Below are 12,332 nucleotides of genomic sequence, written 5' to 3' on the forward strand. Positions count from 1 at the left end.
CATGGAAGAGAAGACCGCAACCGACGCAGGACCCAAGACTTTGGAATTCAGGCCGACTGAGGGTAACCTGCCAGCAGATTACCCGAATGTAATGACTGCAACAGTGAATACACTCGAACATCTACATTTATGGTAAGTGTACACAACTGTACTTTATATGGACCTAAATATGGCCTGTGACTTGAATAGGACGTGCTGGAGGGGACAAATTTGTCTCCAGCGACAGCCACATCTTTGGAACAGGCTGCCAATTCATGTGAAGCAGAGCATCTTAGTGACACTGTTCAAAAGGAACCTAGACGAGTGGATGGGGCACCGTAAATTCTTACTGGGGATTGTGCCACAACACTTCTGGACATGGACAGTCATAGTCTTGGCTATTAACTAGAGTATCTATGATATTACATTGGGATGAAATGGCTAGGCTTGAAATGGCCTGTGGTTCGATAGCCTAGTAATCTCCTGTGATCCTAGGCCATGTACAAAGTATATAAATTGTCATAGTTTCAGAAGTTTTCAGTATTTTTGTGATGCTACTTAAATATGGTCAGTTTTCATGTTTAATGCCAAATTTGATTTGCAAGGCAGATGTGAAATCTTCCTGCAAGGTGTAAAAGATGCATTTTGCTCTTGTTTTGAATATTAGCTGTTTCCACAATCATTAACTTTATAGGTTCATAGTAGGCTAACAACAACCAGGGTTTTTACAAGTCTAGTTGTGCAACCCAACCCGGATATGTCCCAGAGTTCCTTAGATGCCTCTATGGTGGGGGATGTTGGTAAAGGAGGTAGCTAAGGGTTATGTGGAGTTAAATCTATTCTCCTCAGGGAAAGTGGATACAGCACCAAGTGTTACACACACACACACACACACACATATATATATATATATATAGATATAGATATATATATATATATATACACACACACACACACACACACACACACACACACACACACGCCTGCTTGTTTCCCATGTTGATCATCAAACCTCCTACCTATCTAGTTACACAACCTAGAGAGCACTGTATTAGTCGTAAGCACCAGGTGGTAATGTGAAACAATCAATGTATTGTAAGATGTTCATCATGATTACTGCTGCAGTAGCCTAAGCTATATAGGTGATATCCTGCTAAGGATATAACAGCTGGCCAGCTTCCAAAGCTTCAGGGCACATTCCAAGTGCCCAAACCATTAGCCCCTGTCCAAGCTTTTCAGTTTTCAGCAGTCAGCTAATATTGTTCCATTGCTGGGCAGATAAATTTCCTTTTTGGGAATAAAAATTCCATTTTACTTTTATCACACAAAACTTGCTTTTTTAATATTAACTTTTAAGCTAGACAGAAGTGTTTTGCTGACTGCCAAGTGACTTTTGTACACTTTTAAATGGGAGCATCAGTTTTTTACTATTCAGGAAAAGTTCCTTTGCAGGCTTTTAAGGATCAATGGTCAGCTTGTGCTGTTCCTTTGCAAGGCAGTTAAGTTCCCTTTGTGGAAAAAAACATCCACACTAAAAATAATTGTTCTTTTGTTCTTTCCTGTTTAGGAAGGTTATTTTTAAGCAAGGAGTTTGTGTTTTAACAGACTGTCACAATACTTAATTGCACTTTTAAACAGAAGCACACTTTTTATCTGTCAGTTTAAAAGTTGTTTGAAGTAACTGAAAAACATTTTTCTGTGGAGAACTTGTTTATTTTACGTTTTGTGGTTGGCAAAGTGTTTTAAAATGTATTGTACTGTGTTTTTGTATGAAACATATGACTTTTAAAGACATTTGTTGTTCATTTTCCGTGGAAAAGAGGCATCATTTTTAGCGACCATGAAATAAACTACCAGTCCCATGGTTGGTCCTTCATCCACCCACAAAAAGAAACAGTTAAGCACACAGCCTTTGCCACCACAGCAGTTTGAGTCATCCACAGGTGGGTGACTTTGAAGTGGTCATAGCTTGTTCCTTAGACCACTCATATTTTACTATTGATTCCTCTGGTGTAGCACCATTAAGCCACTATGGACTTGCGGTTAGCCACATCCTCTGCAGCTGTTGGAGTCCCTTCAGAGTCCAGGTGGAGCCATTCTTGTCAGTCTTGGGACAGGAAACAGGAAATGCTTCCCTGTTTAGTTAGAATGTTTTGCCCATTCCTGGGGGAGCTGGCCCCATTTTTCCTGTCAAAAAGAAACAGAAAACTAAACATATCTACTCCTCCTCACATTTCCTTTGATAAGAATAGTTTAGTAGGTTTGGCTCATGGTTTAATTCAAGATATTGATCCTTCTTATAAGTTGGTTTTTGGTAAAAGACCGAGAGATACCTCTTTTACTAAAGAGATTCAAGATTTTGAATCTGGACAGGGAGTGGATACAGGGATTTCTTCTCAGTTTTCTGATTCCGACTTAGAGGAAAGCTCAGTTTCCAGTTCTCCTGGGAGGGTGTTTCTTTCTCAGAGACTATTCCAGAATGTGCCAGCATTTTCAGTGGGAGAACACAGAAGTTTCTCAGTCCCTCAGAAAATACTATAAGCTGTTGCAGAAAGGATTTCCAGAGCCAAAACCTTCACCCATTACCTCAGTTTTGACAGCACTCGAGGATTTGTGTCACTTCCAGTAATTTTCTGGACTGTCAACCTGCTGTGCCCCCTAAAAACCCAGGTAGAATATATAAAGTTCCATAGACTTTTAAGTTTTTATTCACTTTTTCCAAACCTGACCCAGCAGCTATAGCTTTAGTTAATCCTACTGCTGCTAAAAATTTGGATAATTCCAGTCCTACTCTCCCTGACAAGGATGTGAAGATTACCAATAAGTGTGGGTAAAATGTGTGTGCATCTGCAGCTTTGATTTTCAGAATTTTGAATTGTTAGGCTCCTTTGTTAAAGTTTATTCAAACTTAGTGTGGAAATATGAGGAATGCTTTATCTACAGTTTCTTTGTGAGGAAAAAATCTGTTTAAATAAGTTTCTTCCATTGTTCAAGTCACAACTCATTGTTTACAGTGTTTGTGTGTGTGTATGACTCAATTGATACTTCTTCGAGGACTATTGCCACTGGTACTGTTCTGAGGAAGTTTACATGGCTGCATTCTCAGAACCTCCCCAATGATATGAAAAGTAAGATTTTAAAATCCTCTTTGGTTAGAGCTTTAGTATTTGGTTCCTATGCTGTAGAGGTCATCAAAAAGCATTATGAAAAGGTAAGTTGCTACAGGGAATCTCTAAGATTTTGCAGCCTTCCTTTTCCCAATTTACTAAGGGATTCTGTAACCCCTTACCCTGTTTCAGAAAAAAAAAACATTCCTAACAAAATGCAGGTAAACAGATGGTTAAGAAGAAATAAAAAGATTCTAAAAAAAAAAAAAAACTTTAGGACCCCCCCCCCCCCAAAACCAAGGACAGTCCAACAAGTCAGAGTCAGAATGACAGTTTAAGGGACTTTGTTCCCCTGTCCCATGGTCTGTTTTTCCTTCCAGAAAGTCTGAATCTCTCTTTCCTGTTTGGTATCAGTTTCAAACAAGTGGGTTCTGAACATCATTCATCAAAGTTACAGATGACAGTGGGAGGAAATTAAAGCTTTTCAAGGGGTAATTCTTCACCTACCAGACCAGACTACTAGACTCCTCTATTTTCCCCTGTCCTTCAACATATGTAGTCTTGGGGAGTAACAGGGCCAGTTCCTCCTTCCCAGTTTGGGAAAGGCTTTTATTCAGGATTTGTTTGGTTCTAGAGAAAGAAAATGCTTGGAGACCAGTTCTGGATCTCTCTTTCATAAACCAATTTGTGATAGTGCCCAAGTTCAAAATGCTGTTGCATCACAACCAGTTACCTCTTCTTCCAAATTTAAATTTTCTGGCAACACTAAATTTAAAAGACTCTTAGCATCATATCCCTATTCATCCAAATTTTAGGCATTTATTGAGGTAATGTGTCTCTTGATAGGCTCATCAGATTTTTGCCTTAACTTTTGGACAATCCACTGCACATCACAAGTGTTCACAGAGTATCTAGCTCCAGTTGTAGCTCATTGCAGGTTACAGGTTGTTCACACATTTTTTTCCATATTTAGAGGACTTGCTTATCTTTGCAGAGTCTTTTTTCAAAATGTCAGAAATCTCTGCCTTTGGTGAGATATCTCTTATACAAGCTGGTATTCCAAGAGAACATTCAAAAGTCTTTTTCCCCCATCACACAAGATTGTATTTCTGGGGTGTCTCCTAGACACATCTGTTCAAAGAGTTTTTCTTTGACAGGAAAATAGATCTGTATCTAAATCGGTTTCTAAGGGTTTCCGCTTAGACTTCGGTATCTGCAAGGGAATGCCTCAGAATTTTGGTTCTTATAACATCTGTGATTCTCATGATACTCCTGACAAGACTCCATATGAGAAATATACAATGGTATCTGAAGTCTCTTTGGTTCCAGCACCAACACTAGTTATCTTTATATCAGTTCAAGGATTTATCAGGAGAGAAATCACTTGGTAGAGATGGCAAATATTCTTAAATTCAGCCCTTCCCTTCTTCCCCCCATTACTCCAAAGCAGTCAGTCGCCACAGACGCTTTGGACTTGGCTTGGGAAGGAGGTTCAGGAGGGATAAAAGTGCGAGGATTTGAGACACCAATGGCCAATGCAGGCCCATAAATATAAAAGAGATACTTGCTTTAATCGAGGCACTTAACTCTCTGAATCACCTTTGGTCCACAGATCTCTTCAAGTTGTTGCAGTCAATAGCACAGCCATGTGTTACATCAACAAGCAAGGGAAACCAGGTCTTACCCCCCCCCCCCTTGCAGATTAATGCTGTTAGCTTGGGTTATAGCTTTACAGCAAAATCTCACTCTACAGGCATCCTATATCCCATCAGAGCAAAAGTGTGTGACAGACGATCTGTGCAGGGCAAAGGCAGACTCTCATGAATTATTAGATTGGGGGAGGGGTCTTCCAAGATTACATCCATCTAGGATGAGTTTCTGAAGTAGACCTCTTTGCCTCCTCTCTGAACAATCATCTGGCAACGTTCTGCTCCAGGACTCCATGCAAGAAGGCCTGAAAGATGGATGCCTCTTCCTTTCCTTGGGCAGGAGTGTCCCTGTATGCATTTCCACCCTTTCCACTGATATCTAGGGTACTTCTGAGGATTCAGAAGAAATCTCCCTAGATCATTGTGGTGACTAACCTTTGGCCCAGGCAACAGTAGCTCTTCTTCTTTTGGAAATGGCCAGGGACAGTTTCCACAAGTGTCCTCACAGAATGGATCTAGTCACAAAATAACAGCAGTGTTTGATACACCCCAACTCCAATCAAATTCAGCAAACTGCCTGGATGGTCTTAATTCTGTTTAGGCACCTTTTTACAGAGGATGTACAGCAGGTAATAATGGAGGCAAGAAAGCCTGCTACTAGAAAATCACATATTAGCAAATGGAAAAGGTTTTCTAATTGGTGTGAGCAGCATAACCAGCACCCACACAGGCCTAGTGTTTCTCTGGTTTTACAATATTTGTGTGAGCTACTATACTTTGGCCTTTCTTACTCCTCCATTAAGGTGCATTTATCGGTCATTTCAGCATGTCTACCCATGGATCCCCCTATTTTAATGCATTCTTGTGCGAAAATGTTTTTGAAAGTGGATTTGCATAAGACACCTCCAAAAAAACTGGTGGCTTCTCCTTGGGATCTTAATTTTGCGTTCCAGAAGCTAATATTTGTTCTATTTGATCCAATTCACTAGATTTACTTATAAGGTTCTTAACATGGAAAAGTGTTTTACTGATTGTTGTGACCTCTGCAGGAAAAGTGAGTTGCAAGCTCTTAAGGTGAGTCAACCCTCTCTCATTTTCCACAGAGACAGGATTACTTTGTGAACTAATCCTTCAATGTCTGAAGTGGTATCCAAGTTTATTTTAAGCTAAACTCTCCGTCTCCCTGAGTCCAAAACAAGCGAGAAAGGGTATTCTATACCTTGGATGTTCACAGACTGCTCAGGTACTATCTTTACGGAACAAAATCATTTGATCTTCCAATTAGTTATTCATGTCATGTGAAGGTAAGAAGACAGAACAACCTGTGTCTAAACAGATTATTTCCAAATGGTTGTCTGAGGCTATTACCTTTTGTTATTTTCACCACAACAGAACTATTCCAGGTAGGGGGAAGGCTGACTCTGCCAGGGCCTTGGCTGTATCTATGACTTTTTGAAAAGGGTTGGATTCTAGAAATATTCTAGATGCAGTGTATTGGTCCTCTGTATATACTTTTACAAAGTTCTACAAGCTTGATTCCTTTTCTAAGTTCAGATGGCCTTTGCTAAGACCATTCTCTAGTGGCTCCAGGACCCTTCCCAAATGTTGTAAGCTAGGGTAATCTACCCATATAGCTGAGGCTACTGCACAGTGATTACTATGATGAACATAGTACAGTTGTGAAAGTAAACTTTCCAGAACAGTATTATCTTCAAATTGTCACTGCTACTTTAGCCATCCCAACCCTTCATCCCTTTTGTTTTTAGGTTATGCAAGGGCATGTGTATATATATCCCTGCTTTTAGGTCTGAGCCTCCTTCTCTTAGTTGGCACGAAAGCTCTGATGGGCTTGCCAGTCACACCTGTGTTTCTTAAGCAGCTCAGTTCGAGCCGCCTGACAGAGCTAGTGGAAGGTGCCCTGGAGTTTTGGAAGCTAGCCAGCTGTTATGTCTTTGGCAGGATATAACCCATATAGCTAAGGCTACTGCAGCAGTGAGCATTCAAGCATCTACTGTTATTGTAGGTTTACTCAGAAAACTGCACTTTCAGCCTGCTTTGCTTTTGTTCACTTCTGCTTCACTTGGCAAAGGTAAGTGAATTAGTCCATATACTGAGGTACAGCATTACTCACAGGGATAGTCAAAATCACTGCCTTTGTTGTGCTTGATATTACTTATGTAATCCTAGCTTCTTGCTGTGGTCTTTTATAAAAATAAAAGTTTATTTTCCGTAGTCAACATTTTTGTAGGTATATATGCAGTTTCACATCCTGGCTGTCTCTAAGATGGTAAACAGTTTTGCCATTCACAGCAGGAGTCAATTTTACCCCTTAAGGTTGAAATGCTGAATAAATATCAACCTCTCTATTCAAGAAATCTGGACAAAGATAAAAATAATGGTGGGACAGATTTTAAGTAATGCCATTTTAAACATAGAAAGTTGTTTAAATAGTATATTTTGTGCTGACATGCTTTTTCTGATGATATGGAGTCTGAAACGACTTGCCAGAAAACTACAGCTGTTATGAGGAACAGACCAAAATATAAGACAAAAATCTGGACAGTTGAGAGGTGTGACTGAATCGCCTCATGCTGTTTTCTGTCTTAGTAAGTGGTACTCCCGTTTATACAAAAAAAGTTACTTGTGTAGAGCAGCGGTTCACATATTATTGCACTCTTCCATAATGTTATATTTCTGTCCATGTTTAGCAACTGAGTGTCATCTAGGCAAGGGCTTATTGTACTGCAGTTTTGCATCATTCATATATAACCAAAGCATACATGTTAATGTGGAAATTTTTACATTTACTTCTGTTGCCTTGCTGAATTGCGTTCCATTTTGTATTTGGGTTAGTCTACTTGCCTTAAATAAGTATTTCATTAAGTATGGCTTTCCTTGGGCTGTTTCTGCTGCTTGACTATCCTTGTCTCTGAAGTACTTCAGTGAGAAAAATGTTATACCGTACATTAATCCCATTGGTATGTAATGTATTGTCCTTGTGTTATCCTATGCTTCTTACAATCAACTTTTTTTACAGGCCATAGAAAGACCTAACAGAGGTTTTTACTACCTTACACAGCACCTCAGTGCAGTAGAGAGTATGTCTAAGGTTTGGTGTGTTTGTCAGGCTTCATTTGGTACTGTGCATAAAAAGCATGTTAGCTTAAGCAAAACTGCATGCACAAACCAAGAGATCCTGTTCAGTTGTGTCCCAGTCAGTTTTATTTATTTTTAATTTATTTGCTAATCTGGTTAAGTGTGGTAATCCTACTCATACCCTTTTCAGCTCTGACCTATTCCACAAGGGAAAAGTTAATTGTCTTCCTCAAGCTGTTTTCCTTTTAAAAATAAACATGTAAATCTTGAATTTACTCTGCATTAAATAGTTGGTTTATCATTTCCAAAAATTAACTACAAAATAAAGCAACAGCAAGAAATAATGTTTTCCTATTTTAAAGTATCTTTTTAGTGATGTAATTTGTAACTGGATTTTGTAATTCTAGGCACCCAGGATGCATCTGACCTCAAGTCCCCCTGCAAACGAAGCTCTCAAAAATACATTATAGATGGTCTAACAGAGAAGTCATCCCAAATTGTAGACCCTTGGGAGAGGCTTTTTGAGATGTTATCAATTGTGGGAATCAGATGTGACTGGCAGCCTGATAAAGGAGCAAGGTTAGCATGTTCTGTAATTTACAACCGTATGAAAGATGTAGGGTGAGCAACTGTCATTCTGTCAAATGTGTGAACATTACTAGACAGAGTTTCCTGGAATTTTAGTTTGCTGACCTTGGTTCACAGTGATGTTGTGGTGTCTTATAGAATATCACGGACTTGAATTTTGCTACCTTTATTTCAAGATCTTTTACATTTGCTGCAGGAAGCACCATTTTCTTGATTGTAATAGTATTCCTTACCTTTTATATTACTGTCTGCTTTGTTTTCTAATTGATTGGTTCTGTTTCTGAAGGAGTTAGACATAATCAATATAAACTTCTTTTCTTGTCAACAAAAAGTAATGCTGTACGTTTTGCTAATGCATCTCTAGTTTTCTGTTTTTTAGCTTACAGGTTTGCTGCATGCTTTTGCATTGCAGTTTGGTTAGCAGTTAAATATGACCACATTCCTAAATTATAGACTGCGGTAAATTAGTAAACTTCTGCCAAGATCCTTGTGATATTCCCTTTATCAGGTGTATTTATGGCTATTTGGCAGTATGTTATTGAATGTCATGAAGTGTATTTTACAAGCAGTCGTACGACATTTTACACAATGTTTAAGTATACTGAGAAAATACATAACCATATTCAAGGATCTGAAGGTGTGGAGTATGCCGCAAGTTTTTATTTCTGTGTCCCTGGAGAGCTGACGGAAAAGCTTAGAAAACTTGTGTCTTTTTATTGAACCAAACGTCTGATGCTAAAGAGTGATGGTGACATGGGTCATACAAACTTCCTTTGCTTATTTGGTTATATTATATGCATGCACTATCGAAAACTCACTTTTATTTTTGCCAGGCCATGTATACTTTGCAGATTCTCTATATCCTATACACTATTGTTACCTTTATTTAGTCATATCTTTACCATAGAATTTGACAAAAAATGTGGCTTGTAGATTCTTAAGATGGTGGCTGGCTGAGAAGCACACTAACTAGAGCTCTCCCAGTGTGAAACCTGAGAAAGTGTTAAAAAAAACTGATAAAAGCTGTGCATTTGGGATAGATTTAGCTTTTTTGGTAGCAGATACTTTGTGTTACAGCATCATTCAGCATCAGCAAAGAAGTTTGGGGGAAGGTCTGTTTGAAAAAGAGAAGAAAAAGTTCTGGCTGAGAACTTCAAAGCTGATTATCAAGAAGCAGACCTGTGTGCAGCTTCACTGCAGGAAATGGTTTCAGTAAACTAGAAGAAAAACTAGACCAGATGCACTCAAGATTTGTTTAAAATAGGTGGGACTGTGGAAGACTATACATGTTGGAAGATAAGTTTTAAATAATCAGTCTGATATCCTGATAAGTTTGATAAAATCGCAAATAGAAATGAAGGAAAGAATGACAGATTGAGGCATCAAATGAAAAAATATTTCAGAAAATGGTAGACCTAGAAGGTAGAGCACAGTGGGAAAAACTGTGCTTTTCTGCAGTACCAGAGAGGTTGGAGAGAGTGGTCTGGACTGCATTAGCTTTATAAAGGCACAAATAAGTAAATGGACTGGTGTTCCACAGGAGGATTTGTTAACTGTGATGGCACATCATATTAATGTTCCTAATTTAACCTCCAGAAAGAAGCAGAGACCCATATTGGTTAAAATGCAGAAATGCCAGCAGATGAATACGCTTCTGTCAAAACTATGATCAAAAGGACAGGTGCTGAACATTGGTGATGCCAAGGTTTTTGGGGAAAATTACTCTTCTCTTTATAGTAGACAAAATAGGCACAAGCTTATTTCAGTCAATTTGTGTCTTTTGGCTTTTCCTGGTTAGGGTTCGCCACAGCGGAACTCCGGTCCGCTAATGATTGGCAGTAGATTTTTACGTGCTGGCTTGCTGGGCCTAACGTACAACCTTCAACGAAGGAACGCCCATTCATGCATGTCGACACACAGAAGACGCTCTAACTGAGAATCGAACGGGCAACATCTAACTGTGAGGCGACAACGCTACTGCAGCACCACCACCACAGTCCAAGCTTATTTCAGTCAATAAGGAACAAAAAAAAAAAAAACAGAATACTGAAACAAATTGTCTGGTACAAATTGTTATGTTGCATTATGCACATTTGGAAAGAAATGAACATGCAACTTTGATAAAAAAAAGAGAATTCCAGTACAGATATTTGTCAAAATATCAGAAACAAAGGAAAAGAGTGTTGTTATATTGACAAGCAGAGTTGCTCCAGTTGTGGTAGAATAGGAAAAACTGATAATAATGGAAGATTTGTGGCAGTGACAGGAAAAGAGCCTTATCTTGACTCGCATCTGTATTTCCTCTAAAACTGCAGTTGTAGACTTTACAGTAACAATGGGAGAAATAATCAGTTTCTAGCAGCATGTTTTATTTCTAGGTACTGACTACATTTTAGTTTCTAGCGGTAAAGATGTGTTGGAAGGCCCTAGAAGAAAAACTATATAACTATTTTTAAGTAGTGTATGGAAGATTTTATTTCAAAAGCTGCATTTCAGTGGGACTTTTCTTATTTTTCATTTTTCTACAAGATGTAATAATTGAGCAAAGCTTGATAGAAATTTTGCTTCAGAGGATCACTTGTATTTGGTTGAAAGTATTGAGACCCATTCAGTAACGATATCAAACCATGCATGCATATGAGTTACAGTAAAGATGCAATAACTAAAATAAAAGGGATTGGCATTTCCCCATAAATTTACTAAAATAATAGAATCTGTGGAATGGATAATTAAAATTTGAGACCTTAGGGCATATAGAAATTGTTACAGAGGAACTTGCTAGTGTCTGGAGTGAAATGAAGATGGATTTTAAAAGTATACTGGAATTAAGGAAGAAAAAGATGTATTAGAAATGTGACAACTGCTTACAAGGATTAGCGAAACAAAAACTGTTGCAGAGGTAAGAGAGGCTTACAGATTGAGGAGGAGGAATCGCAAAGTGCCAAGCATTTGAACAGTATGCATGAGTTTAGCAAAATTGCAGTTAAACTTTTTTTTTATTCTTAGAACACAGAAATGTTTAGTACAAAGACTTGGGCAACAGAAAGTGGAAAGAGCTGTGGCAAAATTTAGGGACACTATGACAAGAAAGTTAACCAGGCATCTTGAAGAGATAAGATTTTTAATGAAGTTTTGTATAGAGCAGAAAAGTGTGGAAATCTGGAAGACACATATTTGGAAGCTTTTTTGGAAACTTTAGATATTCTAATGCTTGGTGAAGTGTAAGTTCAACAGTTAACAGTCACAATAGATAAAGGACAAGTAAAAAATGTAATTGAACGAACGAGCAAAAGGAAGATCTCCAGAAGTGGAAGGATTTCTCATGAAAAACTGGAATTTGGGTCGAAGCAGGCAGTTGAAGTCACTGTTAATGTTTTTTTTTTGGCGAGGGACATCTGCACTGTGAAAGAAGCCAGTGGTGGTACTATTACCAAAGGAGGGCAAATATTCTACAGACCTTGCCTCATGTAGACTAATTTTGATTTTAAATCAAAATTACAGGTTACAAAGTCTATATTAATGAAAAGAATGGCAAAAATTCTACCAAAGCTGGTACATATGGATCAGTGCAGTTTGGCAGAAGGGAGACAGACGTTTGATAATGTTAAAAGAACAATGATTATCCATAGGTAACTGGAATATAAAAAAAACTTATTTTATGAGTGATTAGTTTGGATGCAGAGAGTGTTTGCTAGGGTTCACAAGTAATTAATGAGTAAGGCAGTATTAGTATGTTTGTATCACAGGTAATTAGTGAGTAAGGCAGTATTAGTATGTTTGTATCACAGGTAATTAGTGAGTAAGGCAGTATTAGTATGTTTGTGTCACAGGTAATTAATGAGTAAGGTAGTATTAGTATGTTTGTATCACAGGTAATTAATGAGTAAGGCAGTATTAGTATGTTTGTATCACA

General features: G+C 38.3%; 1 protein-coding gene across 2 annotated transcripts in view; it reads left to right on the top strand.

The window, feature by feature from the left end:
• The window catches only part of INTS10 (integrator complex subunit 10), a 1,128,594-nt gene that overhangs the window by 350,581 nt on the left and 765,681 nt on the right, over positions 1-12,332 (top strand). For both annotated transcript variants that reach the window (XM_044059448.1, XM_044059449.1), the window contains exon 7: positions 8,239-8,410. In XM_044059448.1, the coding sequence (XP_043915383.1) occupies positions 8,239-8,410 (172 nt within the window). The remainder of the gene's footprint in view (positions 1-8,238; positions 8,411-12,332) is intronic.

The sequence above is a fragment of the Protopterus annectens genome, chromosome 17.part0 (assembly GCF_019279795.1).
Source record: "Protopterus annectens isolate FY-2018-M chromosome 17.part0, PAN1.0, whole genome shotgun sequence".
NCBI lineage: Eukaryota > Metazoa > Chordata > Ceratodontiformes > Protopteridae > Protopterus > Protopterus annectens.